Source organism: Ambystoma mexicanum, chromosome 7q, assembly GCF_040938575.1.
Source record: "Ambystoma mexicanum isolate Mex_15411 chromosome 7q, UKY_AmexF1_1, whole genome shotgun sequence".
In the NCBI taxonomy this organism is placed as follows: domain Eukaryota; kingdom Metazoa; phylum Chordata; class Amphibia; order Caudata; family Ambystomatidae; genus Ambystoma; species Ambystoma mexicanum.
Genome location: NC_090941.1, coordinates 857461664 through 857485181, shown reverse-complemented (window position 1 = coordinate 857485181; position 23518 = coordinate 857461664). Strand labels below are relative to the sequence as shown.

The window sequence follows — 23518 nt, the reverse complement described above, 5'->3', positions numbered from 1 at the left end:
TCCTTATACATTTAGCCTAGTTGCCTTGTAAGTTTTAGAGCTTGGACAACACCGGGGCGGATGAGTGCACGGGTTCATGGGCCCATTTTATTCAAAGCTAGACATAAAGCAGCCCAATGAAACATATGCTATCTGGACCATCAATTTACCAGAACGCCAGGCGTTACCTCTCAGAAGTACAGACCAGCTCAACCCAGAACTGCTCAGGGCAAACCAGATCACAATATGGTTGTGTGTTCACGGATACAAACACAGATAATCTTAATGCACCATTTCCCTTTTCTGTGCCCAGTCAAGACAATCCCACTGGGGTCCGGTGTCACAGTTATTTTGTGTGGCCTGTTTATCATGCCTCAAATCCCACAAAATAACAGTCCATGCGCTCCTGACAGAGCGCAGGGAATTTAAGTGACGCCTTTGCCTCGCGCTGGAAAAGTAAAAATTAATTCTCTCACTGTACACGCCTCTGTGTGCAGAGAGGGGCCGTTGCAGGGTCCACCAAGCTGGGAAACCCTATTTGTGCCACTGGAAGCACCGAAGGGGCCCTATCTTGCACCCTCCCTACCTGTGCCTAGTAGTGGCAGTGTCTCTGACGCCTCCCTCCTCACCTGCTGGAATAGGGTCTGACATGTGGTGAATCTGTACAACCGCATGCCCCACCTAAATTGTGCTTATGCCACTGAGAAGGTTGGTGTTAAGGTGCCCCATGGGAAGATGAAGGCACCATGTTAGCCCCCCTACCCAAGCGGGGGACCACTTGTGACTTTGGAGAAGCTGGATGGTGTTTAAGCGATGCCACCACCCAGCCAGCAGAGTTATGGTTAAGTTGCTAATCCCATAGGAAGAGCACTTTTTATGCGACTTATAACTTCGCTCCACCTGGACGAATCCTCACAAAACTTTGCAAAAAATATATGGCCCACTCTGATTTTTTTTTGCAAAGTTTGGTGAGGTTTGGTCCGGGGGGGGGGGGCAAAGTTATAGGGGGGGTCCCAAAATGTATTTTTTCCCCATAGACTGAATGGGAAAAAAACTTTGCTCACGCCTACAGCCCAAACCGTTGGATAGATTTTCACCAAATTTGTGGCAGGAGCAGCAGCTCGGTCCCAAAAGTGTGCTTCTCTAAATTAGGTCAAAATCTGTCCAGTAGTTTTTTTTTAAATGACCAAAAAGTAGGACACAAACAATTAGTGATATCTATGGCCGCTCCGCGGACACACTTCCCTGTTCGCTCCGTGGACAGTGTCCTGATTGGCTAATCGGCTTGCGTCATGTCCGCGGACTTGTGTCATGTTCAGTGATTGGATGGTGAAGAGCGTGAAGTGCATCAGATTTTGTCATGATCACTGCTTCCAAGGAGCCAGGATCAGCCCAACGTCCTTGGAGGCAGGCCCCTTACCCTGATCCTAGGCACCAGCCGGTCCCCACAGGGACCTTTTGGACCTTGTCCTGGCGCCGGTGGCACCAGGCTCATCAGAAGCATCGGTATCGGCACTGGAAGCGCAGGGCTCATCATTGGTGTGAAGGTGCTTGGGTGGACTTAACTGCGGCAGACCATGCAGCTTACTTACCAGACTCTTAGAAGTCCTCGGTGAACTGGGACTACTTTCTTACCTGGGTGGGGCAGCTCCACTCCCTGGATACAGCACTGGAACTCTTCTGGAAGCAGGAACTCTTTTCTTACCTAGGCGGGGCCGTGGAAGGAGATGCCTCATCACTCCAAGGCTATTTAAACCACACCCGATTGATGAAACGTGCTTCGCGTTATTCTGCATCTGCAGCAGAACGCTCACCGAGTCTGTTCCAGCTTTTCTTCTTTGGATCCTGAACCTGCAAGAATTATACTTACCATTCCTGTACCCGATCAACATCAGCACCTGCAAAAGACCAGAAACAACAGGTTAGCAGAACGAACTTTAACACGCAGTGCTTACCTGATCCATCGGCAGCGGCCGTGTCTCACTCTGCACCTTCGCCTGCAAAGATAAACAGCATTTCCATACTTACCGGCGCGCTGTGCATTCCGGCTTCTTCACGCTGCATCTTCACCTGCAAAGATAAACAGCATTATTCTACTTACCGGCACGCTGTGCATTCCGGATTCTTTACGCTGCATCTTCATCTGCAAAGACAACAACAGTTTTACACTTACCGGCACGCGGCGAATTCCGGATTTCTTCATTCCGCATCGTCACCTGCAAAGACAAAGAAAGAGACAGTAAGAGCGCTTGCCATACTTACGCAATTCCAGGCGCTTCACTGCCACACATAAAAAGACTATAAAGACTAAAGGTGTCCAGAAACTTACCGGTCGTGCAGACAACGACGGTATCCATCCTCTGAAGCCAAGAGGCCAACGTTTCACCAGTGAAGGAACTGGCAACGGCACCCTGCACTAGACGCAGATGGAGAGCCCAGCATTCACCTATCTAAGGTGAGCACGTTGACCTGGGAGGGGGGCTCAACAGACAAGCTGGGAGGAGAGAGAGATAGGGACATTCAACAACCCAGACCTTTAATCCCCATATTATTTAACCTGCAGAAACCTCACCCTTCGAGTTCGACACACAGTGCGGAGAAGTTCGACCCCAGAAGCCAACCGAATCTTGCACATCACGTTTCGTGTTACAGACACCTTCCTGTCAAGACCCGCGCCTCCGTGGGAATCAGGTGAGCGTTACAGAACGCGAAGCCCACCACAAAACTCCTACCCAGGCGCAATGGAAACCTCAGATACTGATCAACTAGCCCAGTTGCTTGGGGAATTACGAGCAGAAGTACATGCAGCTCGCCAGGAAACGAGCTCTCTAATAAGAGAACTGATAATTTCTAAGGAGCGAACTGAGGACCTTGCTAGGCAGTTGTTACAAACGCAGGCAGGACAGACACCTTTGCCCGTTCCAGGAGGGAGTTATCCTTCTGCATCAGCTTCAAATCCAGTGCAAATCAATCTGCCCGGTAATGTGCCCTTGGCTCCGCCCGAACGCTTTGCTGGTGATCCAAAGAAATTTGCAGTGTTCATCAAGCAGTGCCGCCTGCACTTCTTATGTCGACCAGCTGCATTCCCAACAGACCAGGCCAAGGTGGCTTTCGTGCTTTCTTATCTCAGTGGCAGCGCTGCAGACTGGTCGATCCCTTTAGTCACCCAGGATGATCCGGTTTTACACGATTTTCAAGCCTTCCAGTCCAGCATGGAGAAACTGTTCGCAAGACATGCACAAGGGCAGGCCTTGGACAATGAACTTCTCTCATTACGACAGGGTAACCAAGACCTCTTGACTTATATAGCCTCTTTCAATAGACTCATAGTGGAAACACAATGGCCCGAGGACAAGAGAATAACGCTTTTCTACCTGCGTGGAGAGCTCAAGGATGTGCTAGCGCAAGTTGTGAATCCTCCACAAGAATGCTCAGACTATATTGACTTAGTTGTCCAACTGGACCATAGACTACAGAACAGGAAGGCAGATTGTTCCAGATTTGATACCCGAGTGTTTTCTAAACCACAGACCTCGAATAAGGGAGCTGACACTGTGGAACCCATGCAAATAGGGGGCATGAGAGGACCTTTAACCCAGAAAGAGCGGGAAAGAAGAAGGCAGCTGCAATTATGCCTCTATTGCGGTAATTCAGGACACTTTCTTCTGGACTGTCCCGTGAAACCAGCTAAGAAGACTGTAGGAGCCGCGGATACCTGTACCACAAAGTCTGAGCAGGGAAACGACCTCGCCCGACAAGAGTAGAGGTCCTCTTGCCGAGCGTTAAGATCTGTCCCGTGACCTCGCATTTCGTGATACCCAAGGTCCTCATTAGTCCTGAACGTCCGGATCGTTTGCATGCAATTGAAGCTTGCATTGACAGCGGAGCAATCGGTAACTATGTGGACCGTGAAATGGTATCAAGGATGAATCTACCCCTTGTCCCTAAGGCAGTAAAAGACGTCATCACTACTGTGGATGGCACGGAGATAGCCTCCGGACCAGTAACGCATGCCACCCAAGAAGTGACGCTGTTGAGTCACAATGGACACCGGGAGAGAATAGTGTTCGATGTAATCAAGGCCCCTCAGTTCCAGATCATTCTGGGAATCCCTTGGTTAGAGAAGCACAATCCTCAGATTGATTGGCGAGCAAAGACGGTTCAGTTTCCAGAGTGTTCTACCACTTGTTATCCTCGACCTGATGTTTCACTAGCGGCGATCTCTTCTGAGGAGATTCTCAAATTACCTCCCGAATACCAGGAGTTCCAAGACGTCTTCCAGAAGGATCAAGCTAACACCCTACCTCCTCATAGGTCTTACGACAGTCAAATAGATCTAATACCTGGAACAACTCCCCCTTGCAGCAGGATCTATGCCCTCACCGAGCCAGAGAACCTTCACCTCAGAAAGTACCTGGACCAATACCTAGCTAACGGGTTTATCCGTCCTTCAAAATCTCCAGCTTCATCGGCTTTGTTCTTCGTTCCAAAAAAGGAAGGAGACCTTAGGACTTGCATAGATTACCGCGCCCTGAATCAGATCACTGTTAAAAACAGTTACCCGTTACCTTTGATCCCTGAACTCCTGGACCAAGTCAAAGATGCATGTATATACACAAAGCTGGATCTCAGAGGAGCCTACCACTTGGTACGGATCAAAGAGGGCGATGAATGGAAAACGGCCTTCCGCACCAAGTACGGGCTATTCGAATATCAAGTGATGCCCTTTGGACTGTGTAATGCTCCGGCTGCTTTCCAATATTTTATGAACGATGTCCTTAGAGAACTCATTGACGTGTGTGTAGTTGTCTACATTGACGACATCCTCGTCTATTCATCATCTGAAGAAGAACATCAGAGACACGTTAAAATGGTTCTCGAGAGATTGCGTCAACATAGTCTTTTTGCTAAGCTTGAGAAATGCATTTTCAACGCAACGGAAGTCGAGTTCCTGGGATTCATATTGTCACCTAACGGAGTCTATATGGATTCAAAGAAAGTTGATGCAATTATCAAGTGGCCATCACCAACCTCAGTAAAAGGAGTTCAAAGCATGTTAGGATTCGCTAACTTTTACCGCAGATTCATTCCTGAATTTTCCCGGATAGTCCAGCCCATCACCGCTCTGTTGAAAAAGAACAAACGTTTTGAGTGGTCTTCTGAAGCGGAACAAGCTTTTCAAGACTTAAAAGCTAAATTCATTTCTGCGCCTGTTTTAAAACATCCTCGCCCAGAACTTCCTTACATCATGGAAACAGATGCTTCTAGTCTTGCTATGGGAGCAGTGTTATCACAAAGAGATTCGGTCACAAACCAACTACATCCGGTTGCCTTTTGGTCCCGCAAGTTTTCACCTCCTGAGATCAACTATTCAATTACAGACAAGGAACTTTTGGCCATCAGATCGGCCTTTAAAGCCTGGCGGCATTATCTTCTAGGAGCCAGACACACAGTCACCGTAATGACTGACCACCGCAACTTACAATATCTAAAGACCGCCAAAGCTCAGTCTTCCAGACAGCTTCGCTGGGCTCTGTTCCTAGCAGAATTTGACTTTATAATTACTTATAATTACTTATCGACCAGGTAGTAAGAACGGAAAAGCGGATGCCCTCTCCCGGATGGGAGTAGATGAACATTTGATCAATCCAGATCCAATACCCATATTCCCAGAACAAAGGATTTTGGGTTTGGTCAGCACTCAATCTTTTGAAGACATCAAGACCATGGTGAAATCGCTTCTAATTCCAGCCTATTTGCAGGACTGGCAGTTAAAGGGAAAAGAATTCTCAGTAGATCAAGACCTACCATATTTCCGAGGATGATTGCACTTGCCCTGTGAGGAACTACAAAAACAAGTAATCTCCGGTTATCATGATTCTCTAATGGAGGGGCACCCTGGCATTACCAAAACCATGGAAAAGATTAAAAGACATTTCTGGTGGCCATTGTGGAAAAGGGATATAAGAGACTTTGTAATCTCCTGCGGTGTGTGTGCCCAGAATAAAAGTCAAAAGCAAAAACCAGCCGGCCTATTGCAGCCACTTGACATCCCTCCCTGTCCATGGCATACCATGTCCATGGATTTTATCACGGATTTACCTCCATGCTTGGGATATACTACCATCTTAGTAGTCGTGGATCTATTCTCGAAAATGGCTCACTTCATACCTTTGAAGGGTCTGCCTTCAGCCCCAGTATTGGCCCGGGAATTCTTGGCAAACATCGTTCGCTTACACGGTTTTCCTTCGGTTTTAGTCTCTGATAGGGGAAGTCAATTCATCTCCCACTTCTGGCGCAGTTGCTGTCGTCTAGCCCAAGTTGATGTAACACTTTCGACCAGTCACCATCCCCAAACTGACGGACAAACCGAAAGGACAAACCAGACACTAGAACAATATCTACGCTGCATGCTCCAACAAACAGAAAACCACTGGAAGGACATTCTTTGGATCGCTGAATACGCTTACAACAATTCGATTCATTCTGGAACAGGGAAGACTCCTTTTTTCCTATTATATGGACACCATCCTAGAACCTCCAACCTGGATCCTCCCCAAGAAATGGAAGCACCTGCTGTGGATCACTTGCATTCGGAGATCACCAGTGCTTTTAAGGAAGCCACTGCCCATCTGCAAAGAGCTAAAAAGGCAGCCGATTGGCACCGTAAAGAGGCCCCTCACCACGCTGTAAGAGATCAAGTCTGGTTATCCACTAAGCACCTGCCTTTAAAAGGACCCCGCACTTTCATCCCGAGATACCTTGGGCCCTACCTCATATCTGCCATAATTAATCCGGTGGCTGCCAAATTGGAATTACCTATGCATATGAAAATACATCCAGTATTCCATGTCTCCTTATTAAAACCAGTACAACCAGAAACCCGATTGACTGAACTCCCAGAACCCGTTTTGGTAGACTGAGAACTCGAATTCAAAGTGAAGAACATCCTAGACTCCAAAATTTCCAGGTCTAAATTATACTATCTGGTTGATTGGAAAGGATACGGTCCCCAGGAAAGGTCTTGGGAACCCTCAGAACATGTCCACGCACCTCGTCTGGTCAAGAGATTCCATCTGAATCACCCCGACAAGCCAAAGCCCCCGGGAAAGACACACTTAGGAGGGGCCTTGAGGGGGGATACTGTCATGATCACTGCTTCCAAGGAGCCAGGATCAGCCCAACGTCCTTGGAAGCAGGCCCCTTACCCTGATCCTAGGCACCAGCCGGTCCCCACAGGGACCTTTTGGACCTTGTCCTGGCGCCGGTGGCACCAGGCTCATCAGAAGCATCGGTCCCGGCACTGGAAGCGTCGGGCTCATCATTGGTGTGAAGGTGCTTGGGTGGACTTACCTGCGGCAGACCATGCTGCTTACTTACCAGACTCTTAGAAGTCCTCGGTGAACTGGGACTACTTTCTTACCTGGGTGGGGCAGCTCCACTCCCTGGATACAGCACTGGAACTCTTCTGGAAGCAGGAACTCTTTTCTTACCTAGGCGGGGCCGTGGAAGGAGATGCCTCATCACTCCAAGGCTATTTAAACCACACCCGATTGATGAAACGTGCTTCGCGTTATTCTGCATCTGCAGCAGAACACTCACCGAGTCTGTTCCAGCTTTTCTTCTTTGGATCCTGAACCTGCAAGAATTATACTTACCATTCCTGTACCCGATCAACATCAGCACCTGCAAAAGACCAGAAACAACAGGTTAGCAGAACGAACTTTAACACGCAGTGCTTACCTGATCCATTGGCAGCGGCCGTGTCTCACGCTGCACCTTGGCCTGCAAAGATAAACAGCATTTCCATACTTACCGGCGCGCTGTGCATTCCGGCTTCTTCACGCTGCATCTTCACCTGCAAAGATAAACAGCATTATTCTACTTACCGGCACGCTGTGCATTCCGGATTCTTCACGCTGCATCTTCATCTGCAGAGACAACAGCAGTGTTACACTTACCGGCACGCGGCGAATTCCGGATTTCTTCATTCTGCATCGTCACCTGCAAAGACAAAGAAAGAGACAGTAAGAGCGCTTGCCATACTTAGGCAATTCCAGGCGCTTCACTGCCACGCATAAAAAGACTATAAAGACTAAAGGTGTCCAGAAACTTACCGGTCGTGCAGACAACGACGGTATCCATCCTCTGAAGCCAAGAGGCCAACGTTTCACCAGTGAAGGAACTGGCAACGGCACCCTGCACTAGACGCAGATGGAGAGCCCAGCATTCACCTATCTAAGGTGAGCACGTTGACCTGGGAGGGGGGCTCGACAGACAAGCTGGGAGGAGAGAGAGATAGGGACATTCAACAACCCAGACCTTTAATCCCCATATTATTTCACCTGCAGAAACCTCACCCTTTGAGTTCGACACACAGTGCGGAGAAGTTCGACCCCAGAAGCCAACCGAATGCTGCACATCACGTTTCCTGTTACAGACACCTTCCTGTCAGGACCCGCGCCTCCGTGGGAATCAGGTGAGCGTTACAGATTTTTGGAAAAGCCCACCATCTTGGATTTGCAGACATCTGCTGGTAAAATCATATTAAAAAACACAACATTGTACTTGTCAAACTTATCAAATAATCTCTGGGGAGGTAAGGGGTGATGAGGATGGGATGGGATATGGCTGCAAGAAGCAAAAAAACTGGTGTTTTTTACCACGAAAGTTTTGGATGTTCACGAACAGTCCTGAAAAGTTTGCAGACACCTCAGCATTACAGGGTTGGTGAAATGCAGTTCTTGAATGGCTTATACCTTTGGCACCACTTAATAGAACTGCATGGAATTTTGCATGTATATTTCTGATCTGATTTCGAATGAGTTTACACAGTTTGGTGGGATTCTGTCTTGAGGGGGTAAAATTAGACGGGGGGGTCCCAAAATATTGTAAAGGCTTACAAATGCAATGCTATTTGACTAATCTACACAAAGGTTTGCAAAAAGATTATAGGTCTAGATATAAATGTTTTCGTAAAGTCTGAATGGATTTTGTCAAGTGGGGCCTAGGTTATATGATGATTGTATGTGCATACATTTGACACTTTTCAAAAAATAAAACATGAGTGGATTTCCAGCAAACCTGCGTAAGGAGCATTGGCAAGGACCTACAAGCATGGTTTTGGAAATGCGCCAGTGTTTTATTATTTGACAACTGTCATAATGTTGCTACAAAAAATAGCAGTATACCTTTAATAATTGAGGGTAGCCTGTGGCCATGGGCAGTGGTCAGATTGTCTGAGTCAAGGAATAAGGTCATGGTCCGGACAATCTGGCTACTGGCCATGACCACAAGGGACAAAACATAGGATAAAGTGGCCATGTTCACCTGGGACTGGCTTTGTGGTAAAGTTATTTGAAATTAGGATAGGTTTGAAAGGGAAGAAACATGTGCTCATGGTAATATGGTCATAGGGTTCTCTTTTTGCCTTCTGCAGGCTGCCATGAAAGCTAAGAGGGGCCCTGTCTAAACCCCAGCCTTCCCTTTCCATGGTGGCCATCTTGGAAAAGGATTTTCCTTCCTACACCAGGATGCCACAGGTGTCCCAGTGTAGGAAGAAAATCCTCTTTTTTAGTACCCCGGGTTCCCGCTTTGAGAACCTAGGCTGATAATGGCCTTCATCCCCCATTTCAGGGGCTGGATTGGGGGATAATGGTCCAGAGACCTCGTTATCCACCCTCGCTTCGCTTGGGCTGATAACTTGGGCTGCTGGGCCGGTATCCACCGTTCCAGTCCCTGGAACGGAGGATGAACGCCACAATATTCCCATTAGTATAACACAAAATGCAAATGGAAATGGTGGAAAATCTTATTGAGTCTATGTACTTTACTGAGAAATATAAAGTAGATGGAGTCTATACGTTTTTTTTTTAGTTCTATTTTTTAACTTTGAAAGGTGCTTCCTAAAGGAATATTTTGGATGCTTTTTGTTGGCAGGAGAGCTTAGAACGACAGGTGGGGAGGGAAATGAGGGAAGAGGCACCAAACACTAATATGGAGGGGCAGGTGGACAGGGTATAATGTTGCGTGTGTGTTATTTCTATGGTAGGGGGCAGTGTTTCTCATGCTCCTTGATTACAGCAGTGGTGGTGTCTCTTGAGGAGATGGATGGCATTAGCTGATTCTATTTTAAGATAAATAGCAGTTTTGCTAAAAGTATGTACTGTGTACTAGATTGCTAATAGATAACGAGTAGGAATAGATGTTGGAGCTGTGCAAGGGAAATTTTGAAGTTGAAAGTTCCTAGATCAGTAGAAAATGCAGTTCCGAACTGTCCGCGAAGCACAGATTTTATCAGGAAGTGCGTACGGGTCCTCGAACACATCATCATGCCGCGCGCCAACATATGGTCATGTGGCATTCTCCGGAAGGTCTGCAATGAGGTCAGATGTTCGTAGACATTATGGTTAAGTTCCACTAATAAAAACCTATGAAATTCAATGAAAAAACTTTGCTAAGGGGACGTTATGGTTAAGTTGCTGTCTTCCAAGTCTGTGTTTTCCCCTTTGTATATGTTTCATATGCTTTGAGTGGACCCTAAGGGAATTAGTATAAGAACATATTTGAAGTATAAGTCTACAGATATAGTACTTTGTAGTATAGTATTATGAATTTTTAGTTGCTGACTGTTACTGGCCTAGATATATCAGTAAAGGAAAAAAGAGTGAGCCAGACATGTGATGTCATCAGTGATGTCATCAATGACATTTGTGATGTCATCTTTGATGTCCTGGGTGTTAGTTTTAGCAGTGCAATGTGGTGGGGCGAGTTAAGGTTGCTTAGCTTAATATAACTGGCGGATTTCAGGGGGTTTTCGGTTTTACTTGGAACCATAATGTCCCTTTAACAAAGTTTTTTCATTGAATTTGATGGGTTTTAGTAGCGCAACTTAACCATAACGTCCCTTTAACAATGTTTTTTCATTGAATTTGATAGGTTTTTATTAGTGCAACTTAACCAAAACGTCCCCTCAACAATGTTTTTTCATTGAATATATACACATATATAGCACTTGGGTGACTGGCGAAAGTTGATTAGGCTTAATGAATTTGCTGTTGATCATAACACACACAAAACAAGACGCGATAAACAGACACAACCATCCAAGACTTCAAAACACACATGTGATGCTTTCTTATCAAAATGTTTGGGGGTAGAAGCCAGCAATCATTTAGCGAAGCCACATTAACAGGACTTGGACACGATAAACAATTCAGTAGTCACCAGGGGTATTGCTAGGTCTGGAAAAGATCTGGAGCTATACTAATTTTGGGCCTGTTGGGACTGGGGGCTAGCAAGCCTTTTTGGTTGTAACCCCTGAGCTCCTATCCGGTGCTACTACCAAAAGGCCCGGGGCTCTAGCCCACTCAGCCCCCTCCTAGCCTAGTCACACATTTTGGCAACTTAAGCCCAAAAGTATATATCCTTGATATCTGGTCTGGGAATTAGTAGTGTCCATCACCACTTCTTGCTATCATAGCCTATGGAATAAATTGAAAACTGGGCCTTAAAACAGGTGAACTGCACTGTTGCTCCCTATGTCTTCATTCGCACTGCAAGGTCTAGAACAGCAGCATTAAAATCTCCTGTTCTAGCACCATCAGAGTGAGGATAGTGTGCCTCTGTGCATGCCTCTCAAATCACACGCTTTAGGCAGGTGCCACCCGCCTTGTGATTAATGAATTAACCCTCAAGCACCCAACCTGTACATTTATTTCAATGCGGATTCTCCCACCCAAGATTCATCTTTGCCACCTGTCCTGGGGAATTAAAAGGCTGCGAGGCACCTATTCCTCTGGCATCCTTAAAACACGCACACACAATTATTCCCACCAGAATCAGGGTCCGAACATAAGAAAACTTTGAGAGAGGGTACAAAGAAATTCAATTGCCTTAACAATTGCTTTAAATAGCGAGAAAGACCAGAACATTCTATTTGAAATCAACTGTATCAGAGCAAGTACATTGCTAGCTCGATGACAATATAGTCTTACAGACTTTGGAGGACCTGGCACATAAACCTTTAGTCTGGGAAGCGTAGCGCAGCACTATCCTACAGTAGACGCGATAATGAAAAAGAAACCATGCGCGTCTGCAGGGAAGGGGGAATCTCTTGGAAACATCACTGACTGACTGCCGGTTACAGAAGAATCATATTAGAAACATTTTTTTCCAGACAAAAACAAGAATAATCAGCCCCACTGCTTGGCTTCCATTAATGCGACGTTTAAATAATGCTATAATACCCTTCCTTGCTGATAAACGCTGCAAGGTCGGGCAGAACATTCCTTGTGACTCCGCGCATGCCAGAAGGTTTGTGCCACGATCACCTTGGCCAGGCGGTTGCAAGATTAGCAACGTGCAGACATTGGGAGGCGTGCTATGCAAACCGTCTGCCAAGCGGAGCGTTTAATTGAATAACCTGGACTCAGATCGCATATCGCCCGACCCGGCCCACACACAATGGGTGCAGCTGCCTGTCTGCAGCGAGCAGCAGTCACAGCTGATCGGATGGGCCGGGCAAGGAGTCCTGCTTGGGCGGATGGGCCGGCGCCACGGCCAGGCCGCAGGCAGACACAGCAAATATGAGCGACACATTGCACACACACACACAACAAGGACTCACCAGCAACCACACCCCCCACCAAACACAGACCACAGCGCTCTCACCCCTCACTGACTTACTGTGTCTTAGCCCAGGAGCTCGCTCTGACATCACGCAGCCACGAGGAAAGACAAATCACACATGCTGCTCTGCTGTTTTGAGAGGAGTCTGGCGAGAGTGGGCAAAATGGATAAGGAACCCAGGCACACGACCCCGGGTACCTGGTAGCTGTGGCGGCCATGCCCCTTGCGTTCTTTGGTTTGAGAAAATCCAGAGGTTGCAAAAGATTGACAGGGGTCGCTAGCCAATTAGCAGAGGTCGCCCTTGAGACCTCTGGCGACCTCTGAATGATGTCCCTGCCCCCGCACTTGGGGACTGTTTCTGTAGCCCTACAGTCCCACTACCAGCACTTGACACCTCTTGTCTGCACACCCCATGCACTTGCAACATGCTGGCCGTTACTTACTTATGTGATTATTCTATGCACTTATACTACCTGTCCCTCACCCTTTCCCCCTGCACTTTCCCCTTCCCCCATCCCTTGCACTTGCGCGATCTGAATGACACCTGGCCTAGTAGGATCGTTGCCTGTCCTCCTTTTGTTCACCCTCGCTTGCCTCATCGCACCTTGAAACACTTTTGTGTAGGCGCGCTATAAATGCCATCTCATATCATATCATGTACAAGAAATCATAACTCATCATTAACCCAGGAAATCTGTGTGCAAACCCACGTAAAACTTTCCTGCACCCCGCTACACTGCTTACACACACCCCTAAGTTACATCGGAACTCCAATTGAGTACATGCCCTCTGAAATCTGACATGCAAGTCCACCAGCGCACTGAAAATCCTATGCTCAAGTGTACTTACACCTGCCTTTGGATGGAGGATCAAATGGAGGACTTGCGTGGCCATTTACCAGACCAGACGATGCACGATCGAATCCATGAATACGTCTCATGCTGCGCAATTGTTGGCGTGCGAGTCCCATTTTTTGTGTTGCACCCCCTTCCAAGCCACCCCCAACCTCTACTTGGAGTCTCACTCAAGGCCCTTGATAGCTTGCATGGAAGTGCCCAGCCAGCGTGAACTGCACACAAGTCCAGGAAAAGTACTGCGCATTCAATTCCATAAATCAGCGAAGGGGGATTTGCATGCAGTTGCGCGCACAAGTACCCTATTTTCTGCACTGAAAATTCCATGAATCTGCCCCAAGGAGATCTTCTTTTGGTGCAAGTGATGGACTGCGCTTGTGCCAAAATAAATATGGGCCCTATCAAAAAGGGAGTCTGAATGTGCGCATCACAGATGTGCATATTGACATGTCCTTTTTCATTGGAGGGTTTTTCTGTACATTTTAATTTTAAAACACACCTCAAATAAACAAACAAAATGCTCTTTAAAATGCTCAAGTTAATAACATTCCTGTATGTCGATTTGGAATATGTACAAGGGTCACCCCCAATATTAATATATTGAAGGCTGCTAGCCAGCTCATCATGTGCACTGCCACACAGCACTGCTGAAATGCACAAAGCATCCATGTGGACAAGGTGATCTGTGCATTTCTAAAATGAACGCAAATGAAAAACTGTTCTGTTTTCATTTCCGGCCATATGTATAACCCTATTTCCTTAGCCACCAGTAATACTGATTTTTAGAATACCAATTCAGTCTCCTAGAATTCACTATTACGAGAGAACTGTATTTCAGCTTCAAATGGTTTAACTCTTTCAACCTACATTTTGTAAATAGGTTCAAGTCAGTTCACCTATCCGTACATGGGACATCCCTTCATTTATTGCCAAAACGTTGACTATAGATCTATGCTCTTTATAAATCATGGGAACCATATGTCTCAATTTGTAAAATTGAAAGAACAAAATCTTCGAACAAAATGTTGAACAGCCCAAAGGGACAGGGGTCAATTGTGCGGCAAAGTGGATGATCCCTCCGATTGCCAGGGCCTTGACCATGCTTTTGAAATCCTCAGGTTAACGGGGGTGGTCCGTCTTACGAAGGAGTGCTAGTTGATGCCAGGTGGTTTGGGCTATTCTGTCGATGATTTTCTGGAAGGGGAGATTGCATTTAATATTTGACCAGAGTGATTTGGACCATTAGGCCATCTGGGGTGTCAATCCAACAAGGTGGATGTCATTCAGCTGGCCTTGGATGGCCTCCTATTTTGATAAATATCCTAAACATCTTCCAGTTTTGGGGACACATTGTTACAAGGAGGTGCTTCTCTTCCAAGCTTGGATGGGAGAGAGGAATTTCCTCTGTCAAATGTCTTGAGTACAATTCACATTGAGGTTTAACTGAGTTTCATCAGCGTATTTGATGAAGTGAGATGTAAGGGTCGTTGAGGGGTGTCCAGAGGTGGTCCATATTGTTAGGGAGAATTCTCATAAATGTGCTAATTTCCCTTACCTTAGAGACCCCTGCAACTTTTCACGATTTTGAGGACTTGATTTTTTTTCCTGGAAAGAGTGTGAGCCTTTTTTCCCCACTCGTTCATGTATTTTGATGTGTGTTTTTAGTTTTGTGTTCTTTGGATATGGAGTTTTAGACAACTTCATAGGCATCATCTTTTCTTGTGTGTCACACAGCACTCCCAGTGCAGTGACACAGGGATGTCTTTCATGTTGAATTAACTTCTCTGGGACTGAATACTGTCTCCCAGTGAATGTAAAGTTAAATTGACGTTGCTAGTCTTTTTTAAATTGCTAGACCAAGCATACCCTGCCTTACAGCAGAGTGCTGGAGGGAATACCAAGTATTCCCTATGCCTAGAAAACTCATCTAGCACTCAAATGCTACGCTTTCCTCTCAGAATGGCTGGTGGCAGTGGTATTACCATGATTTTCCTGACCATGACCCATTTAACTGCTCCGGTAGCTAAAATCCACCGCAGCCATGTTTTTCAAGATGGCGTCTGAGTCCCCTCTGTAAAAACAGGTCCTGATCGACTTTTTCTGCCATTTCTTTTTGGAAAGGTCCTTCTAATGTTTGTTTCTTTGTGCCAAACCAGGTTTGGTCCCTTTGTTCGTTTTCCTTTGGCGGGCTTCAGTCCTGAAGACCGCCTCTGGCGCCTGAGTGTCTGGAGTGGACAGGAAGTGAGGGAGGTGCCGAAACTCCCTGTGCTTAGTCTCCTAGGAGACCTGAATGCACTTTGGCATGATTGGCTGGCTGACTGTCCGGCAAGGACAGCCACCCTGCTGGCTGAGTGGCAACTAGGCTGGAATGAATGGGAGAAAACTGTTTAAAAGGCAGGTCTCTGCGACTTGGAAAGCAGAGTTGACCACTGGAATGAAAGAACCAAAGACAAGCTGTAGGAAGACGACTGCTGTAACTCCTGGACCATTGGTTTGCTCGGTGAAGCCCTGCTGCAGGTCCGAATAGCCTGAAACTCCCTCGACAGAGAAGCCCCTTCAAGAACGACTTCTTTCCTTGAGCTGGTGGGAACAACCAACTTGCAAGCCCCCTGGAAACCATCTCCATACTGGTCGAATTTTCTTCAGAGTGCTGTTGAAAAATGGATAGGCAGTGAGAAGGATACCATTTTGTGGACTTTAAGGCACTCACACCTTAAACCAACGTTTTGCCAAGCTTGTGGATCCTTCCCCTTGCAGTGCAGGAACCTCCCGACGTCCTCCCTCTCGTCCCCACGACTGAGGCCCAGGAACAGCGAGATCTGTAGGAACTGCCAGGAACAATTGCCTCAGCTACAGCTTTTATTCTTTACCAAGGTACTGTGCCAACGCAGTTGAGAAATTCTCTCTGCCGCAGGGAAAGTTTTTGAAACCTTCCCAACTTTGAAGTCTTGTTCGCACCTAATCCGACATCTAACTCTTTTTTCGTGCCAACTACTTCTAAGAACATTGGCAAAGACTCAACCGTTTACTGCCAGAATTGTGCTATCCTATCCAACACACTGATCCATTGACTTTGGCCCAGACCTATTGAATTGAACTGCCTCTTGTAGTGAACTGAAACTATTTGCCCTGCCTAAAAAAGTATTTGTGTTTAACTTGTGTCTTTTACTCCCATTTAAAGTTATTGAAGTGCTATTTTGTTCCCACTGCTGGGGAGCCTAACTTGTTCCGAAACGTATTGGTTTAGTACTGGAGTGTATTATAGTGTGATATTGAGCAGCTTATTGCTAGTGGAATGTTTTCTAAATGACTGTGTAAATAAATGTATATTGTTTTACCAAGAAACCTTGAGTAAGTGTTTGTTTGAACCACTCTGATTGCAAGTCCTTTGTGTAACACCTTGTACTGCTCACATCCCTCTTGAGATAAGCCTGGCTGCTCAGCCCTGCTACCCCAAAACTGTGTAGTACAGACTTATACCAAAGGTGAGATTGTGCTTACACCTGTAGTCTTAATTGTGTGTAGTGTTCCCAAAGGATACTGCATGTAATTCTGACTAACACATATACAGACTGAGGATCATTATGGAGAGTCTGGGACTCTGAAAGTGACCGGGCAAAGTTTGGATCTGCCTTTACCCTTCTGATCTGCTTGGTGTCTTTCCAAGAGGTAGGAGATGAACCAGGCCAGGGCTGTGCCTGTGACACCATGTTATCTGCAATTAGGATTATAAGAGTGAAGTGGTTGACAGTGTCAAATGTGGCAGAGAATCAATGAGGAGCAATAGGTAGGAGACACCGTAACCCATTAGCGCCATCTATAACCTTAATGGTTGCTGTTTGCATGCTGCATCTGAGTCTAAATCCAGATTGGTAGTCACAAAGCAGGCCATGTTGGTTAAACTGATTGTGAAGTTGGTTTGATACTGCCTTTTAAATGACTTTAACAATGTGTGTACTGATTGTCCAGTACTTATTGTATGGGTCCAGAGTGAATCTTTTCTAGAACTGGATGCGTTAATCCTATTTTAAAGTTGCTTGGGAAGATGCCCTGATTGATTGAGACATTGTGCCGTATTACAAGTATGGTGATAAGGCAACAACGGCGTTGGTATTGCTACCGGCACCGTTGCTACCGTGCCGCCATACTAGGAGTTCTTCTCACGGGTGCCCTTGCAGCCACCAGGTCTGACCTGGTGCCCGTCCCGGCACCTGCGAGCAGAGCATGAGGGTAGCACCTGTACCGTTATTAACAGTACCGGTGCTACCACCCTCCCTATTTCCATTGAGCCCTATGGGGCTCAAATGGGAATGGGGATGTACTAGGCCCGGCACCTGCGAAAGGGCAATTACTGGGTCCGGCTGGGCCAGAATAGCCCAGTAATTGCCCATTCACGGGTGCCGGACCCGGATGCAGTTTGGGGGTAGCCTTGCCAGTATAACCAGCAAGGCTACCTCCAACCTCGTAATGAGGCCCAATTGACTATTTGGAGAAGGGGAAAGGACTGATCCTGACAAATGTTTTATGATATCGTTGTGAAGGATGCCGTCTTTGTAGTAAGGTTTTAATAACATGCAAGTATCAGCAAGGTCCTTTTTGGTAAGTTATTTCCAGGATTTTGTTGCCCAAGAAAGAATCACTGGTGGGGGTGAGCAATAATGTTGAAACACTGATAAGGTGTATTATTTGATCTATCTTGATGATGAAGAAGTTCTTAATTGCACTACGTTTTCTAGTAGAGTCAGGAATTTTTGTGTCCGCAATGGTTTGTAGCAGGGTTTGAAAGCCACAAAGATCGATTAACGTATGTTAGTGGCTGCCATGATAGTAGTGAAGTAATACACAGCTTTATCTGAATGATGGATGCCCTGTGTGTACTGCATACACCCTTTAAGCTTAGGGGGTCCCGTGCTGGCTAGAATTGTAAGGCTCTATTCCAGTGCTTCCAATAGGCAGTTCTTAAAGGAGCAGTGGAAATACATAGTGGGCTTCTACTACCCTTATTAGTCAGGTGGATATGTGTAAAGAGGATAGGGATGTCAGCATGGTATGTGCAGTCAAGGCATCAGGTTGAGTCACCTCTCCCTTGGGAGACAGGAAGATGATGAGGCTGAGTATGTTTCCCCTGATATGGGTGGGGTTGAGTATGTGTTGTTTAAAGTTAATTCATTTCATTAGGTAATACATACCATCCATGACGCATTTCGTCATGGGTTCCTGATAAATTGAAACACCACCCAGCAAGGAAAGGTTTGTTGAGTGTGCAACTGATGCTAATATGATACAACTGGAGATTTCAAAAACGAATGACCGACACATGTGAGGCGGGTGATAGATGAGATAGAAAGTGGCAAGTGAGGTGCTTGAGGGAATTCATCGGGACCCAGTTAGGCATGGTGCAGGCCCAGTTAGATTTGGTGATGACTGCCAACGATTATGTACCCTGGTCCAGCAGTGTCCCCACTCAAAAGCTGTTTGTGGAGAATGCCAGAATTAGTTGGGTGCCAAGATTTACCTGACTACACACATGCAAGCAGCAGTCTTGTTCCATTTGGAGTCTGTTTCCATTAGAATCTTTTGTTTTATAGCTGAGCTCTGTCCCATTCTTTTTAAAAACACAAAGCCTCTGTATGACCTAATTTATGCACAGATCATGTCCTTTGATATGTACACAACTTACACCGAGCCATTTCTCCATGTTGGGAATACCATGGGTGTCACCGCAGACAGACTAATTTGTTGCAAGGAAGGGGTCAGTCATTGGATGAACCCTAATTGGCTAAAATGTAAGCCGTAAGGTACTCTACCAGTTGTGGAACCACAGAAATGCATGGCATGACAACCAAGGCATGGTCATCTAGTCTCAGACCTACAACATGCTCCTCAGACTGGACTTTAGAGAAAATGTTTCACCTGCTGTCCATTCACTGTGCTGGTTACCGATGACACGCAGAATATGATATGATATGATATGATCGTTTATTTATATAGCACCTATACACAATGTGTTTCAAAGCGCTTCAAGGCAAGGGAGGGAACAAGGGAAAATACAACCACATTCTTACAGGCCATGAACAGTAAGGATGTGAAATTAACTATCGTACTCGGCCTGACGACATTTCAGATAGTGCAAGAGCTAAGACATAGATAAGGAAGGGAGGGGGAGAGTGGGAAGGAAATGGAAACAGGCAGGTGACTACCGTACTAGGCCTGATGATATTTCTGGTAGAGCCGGAGAAAAACAAAAGGTGAGGGCGAGGGGTGCAGAAAGGGAGGGGAGGAACAAAAAAAGCGACTATCATACTAGGCCTGACGACATTTCAGATAGTGCTGGCAGGGTGGTGGGGAGGAAAAAAAACAGTAATGGGAGGGTGGAGGAAGCAGACGAGGTTGCTATCATATTAGGTCCAGGGACAATTTTGATAGAGTAAGTGCATAGAAGAAAGTAAGGGGAGGAGATAGGAGATGGGAAAGGAGGAGAGAAAATAGTAAGCAGTCAAAAAGAGTGGAAAAGCAAGAGTGGAGAGCGAATACAATTGCAGAAGTCAGTAGTAACACATAATGTTGCAAGCCAGGATACAAGATGAAGATGGGAACAGCATGATTCAGGGCCACCATGAGTACAAGATGCAAAGGTAGTCCAGCATGAGAGTTGAGAAAGAGTGACGCACTGTGAATGAATGAAGCCCATAAAAGTGAAATCCAGCAAAATCAATGATCACATTTTCAAAAAGATAATCTCTCTGCTGGTGTTATAGTTCAAAGAACAGAGTGTGCATTGCACAAGTCCCTTTGTGTGTTACTGTGTGTTACACCATAGGGATCTCCATTCTTTCAGGATGAGATTTGTGATGATTCTCATTTCTAAAGCTTGCTTATCAACCTATCCTGGAGATTTGAATTTACTTAACTTTATTCCAGCTAGGTAGGGCTGGAGCACCAAAAAACTGTGCAGGCTTCTAACCTAGGGAACTGTTTCCTTACATAGCTCAGGTAGAAGTTAAAAATATCCTCCAAGTATATCCAAAAACTAAGTGTGTCCTCTATCTTTGATCTATTTGGCTTTCTTAATTGATTCAATACCTTTCTCAGTTGGCGTGGTCTCATGTGCTCCTAGCGCCAAGGGGTCTCTTTTGATGCACATTTTTTACCTTACCATACCAATATGCACAACTATTTGATTCTTTATTTCACATTTAAAAGACACTCACAGAATTGTTCTGTATGCCTTTATGTCGTTAATGGGAAAAAGAACATTTAAGAAGCATGTTATGCCTTCCAAATGGGATCTGAAATAAAAGAGTATTTGAGTGCAGAGAATTGCATAGTTAATTACACACTGTAGAACCAATGAAAACATGGGTATGTGCACCAGCTACACTAAAGATTGTTTTTTTCTACCTTGGGCATGAGGCATCAACATGTCTGTAGAGATATCACCCTAGCAATGTCCTTGCAGGACCACAAGGTGTATGCGTCCATAAAATACATGTACGAGTCATGTGAAATTGAATCCCTGAGAGTTCCAATGTCTTCAGAATCTAAGTCACCCCCACCCCGCTCCCCTCTTCTCTAGTCCTGGGTGAATTCCAGTGGTGACCAGGAGACCAGAGGTTTTCCTCTGTGGTTTCTCTAAGTCAAGCAATGTTATGAAAGGGCAAAGACCAGCAGTTTTATTTTATCGTTATCTCCATGTTAAAAAGATCGAGCAGCATGACTGCCCCCCCCCCAATTCAAAATGGCTGCCTAAAAATAGCCCAATACTACTGATGTGTTGGATGAAAATCAGGAGCAGGAGATCTGGAAATCACATATCATATATCAAATGCCTGCGGTGGATAGGTTAGGTGGTACCTTCATGACGTTTACCCATTAAGGCATAACTCATGCACTAGCTGACAAAATATGTATTAACATTTTGAAGATGTAGATGACTCGTTCTTACAATGAAGTAAACATAGTGAGTTATGTGGCTGTAGAGGTGCATGCCTATATGCACATAACATTACAGAAAGTTTGAATTCTTCAAAAACAAATGATCACATTTTCAAAAAGATAATCTCTCTGCTGTTGTTATAGTTCAAAGAACAGAGTGTGCATTGCTGAGATGTATGACTTGTGGATTCCACTTTAAATCCTGGCCGAGACTCCTCACATTGTAATTCTTTTGCGTTTGATAAACTGATTAAGATTGATTAGGCTAATACTGGAAAAGTTACTTTGTAGCAACACATTTGGGGTAGCAAAGACTATATAAAAACCAAGTATTGTTTTAATTTTTTCAGTCTGAGATGTGGTTTTCAAGTAGACATGGTTGCTGAGTTGACATGTTACTTATGGTGATAGTGAACCATTAATTAGGCTTGGCCTTAAACTCATTGACATACCCTGTGCATAAGGATTGACAACAATCCATTTTATTAACTCCAGTTTTCAGCAACATCTGAATTGTTTTACTAAAAGTAAGCAGCACAGCTTCAATAAGTGCAAACACCATAACTGATCCCTTTTCTTTCGTTTCCCTCCTTTAGGTAATGCATTTGTGGTGAGCCTGGCCTTTGCGGACCTGGCCGTGGCCTTATACCCTTACCCACTGGTGCTTCTCGCCATCTTCAACAATGGATGGGCCATGGGAAAGATGCATTGCACTGTCAGTGGATTTGTCATGGGGCTGAGTGTCATTGGATCCATCTTCAACATCACTGGAATTGCCATCAACAGATACTGTTATATTTGCCACAGCTTTGTCTATGACAAATTATACAGCACTCGGAACACTATGCTCTATGTCAGCCTAATTTGGTTTTTCACTGTGGTGGCCATTGTGCCAAATTTCTTTCTTGGTTCTCTGGAATACGACTCTCGGATATACTCGTGCACGTTTGTCCAGACAGCGAGCTCCTCGTACACCATAGTGGTGGTTGTCATCCACTTCATTGTTCCAATCTCGGTTGTGTCATTCTGTTACCTGCGCATCTGGATCCTAGTCATACAAGTCCGAAGAAAAGTGAAATCGGAAACCAAGCCGAGAATGAAGCAAAGTGACTTCAGGAACTTCCTCACCATGTTTGTCGTTTTTGTCATTTTCGCCTTCTGCTGGGCGCCCCTGAACTTGATCGGACTGGCAGTGGCCATCAAGCCCTCAGTGATTGCACCCAAAATCCCAGAGTGGTTGTTCATTGTCAGCTACTTCATGGCCTACTCCAACAGTTGCCTTAATGCGATCATTTATGGTCTTCTGAATCAGAATTTTCGAAGAGAGTACAAGCGGATTCTTATGTCTCTCTGGTCGCCGCGGTTGTTCTTCCAGGAAACATCGAAAGGAGGAACTGAGGGACCAAAGAGCAAGCCGTCGCCTGCTTTAAATAATAATAACCAAATGAAAACCGACACTTTGTAAATGTACCTTGGTAAACACAAAGCAGTGCCATCAGCTATGAGCAATGATGTCTGAGCTATTCAGACTTGCTAATGTTAGGCTAATCTAAATGATGATGCATTGAAATGTATCCCCATTACACTACGGACTACTGTGCCCCTGGTAATCTCCTCTCAGCACACCCTCAACAGTTTTCTATTAACGAAGTTAACCATGTTTTGTGCTGTTTTTCTATTACTAACAATCTTTCGCAGCCATGACTGTACGAACAAAGATAAACATACGAAATGAAATGTGTTTGCTCATCAGACATTTCAATTTTAATGAAAAAACATTTATAAATATATTTACAAATGTACACATATTTTGCTTTGACAAACGTACTATACAAATTTGCAACAAAGGAATAAATAAAACACTTTATTGGAATTCAGGCAAGCTTGAGTTATGTGTGACGTACTGCATTTGTAAGCGAACTGTTATGCATTTGCATCTTGCTACGTCATTTATTTTTACTTTGTAAACATTCACTTAAATTGTCGAGTGAACTAGTTAAAGTAAAGCCGAAGCCCAGTTACACAGCATTAATTAAAAAGAGTTAGAACAATGGCGAGCAAAACTGTGTAAATCTCAGTAAAGGCTTTCAAGACTTGAATGCAGCCTACACAGTCCTGGA

The 23518-nt window shown here is 45.4% G+C and overlaps 1 protein-coding gene across 1 annotated transcript in view; it reads left to right on the top strand.

The window, feature by feature from the left end:
* The window catches only part of MTNR1B (melatonin receptor 1B), a 30512-nt gene extending 7232 nt beyond the window's left edge, over positions 1-23280 (top strand). The window contains exon 2 of the mRNA XM_069639534.1: positions 21995-23280. Coding sequence (XP_069495635.1) covers positions 21995-22863 — 869 coding nt within the window. The 3' untranslated portion in view covers positions 22864-23280. The remainder of the gene's footprint in view (positions 1-21994) is intronic.
* The last annotated feature ends 238 nt before the right edge of the window (positions 23281-23518 follow it).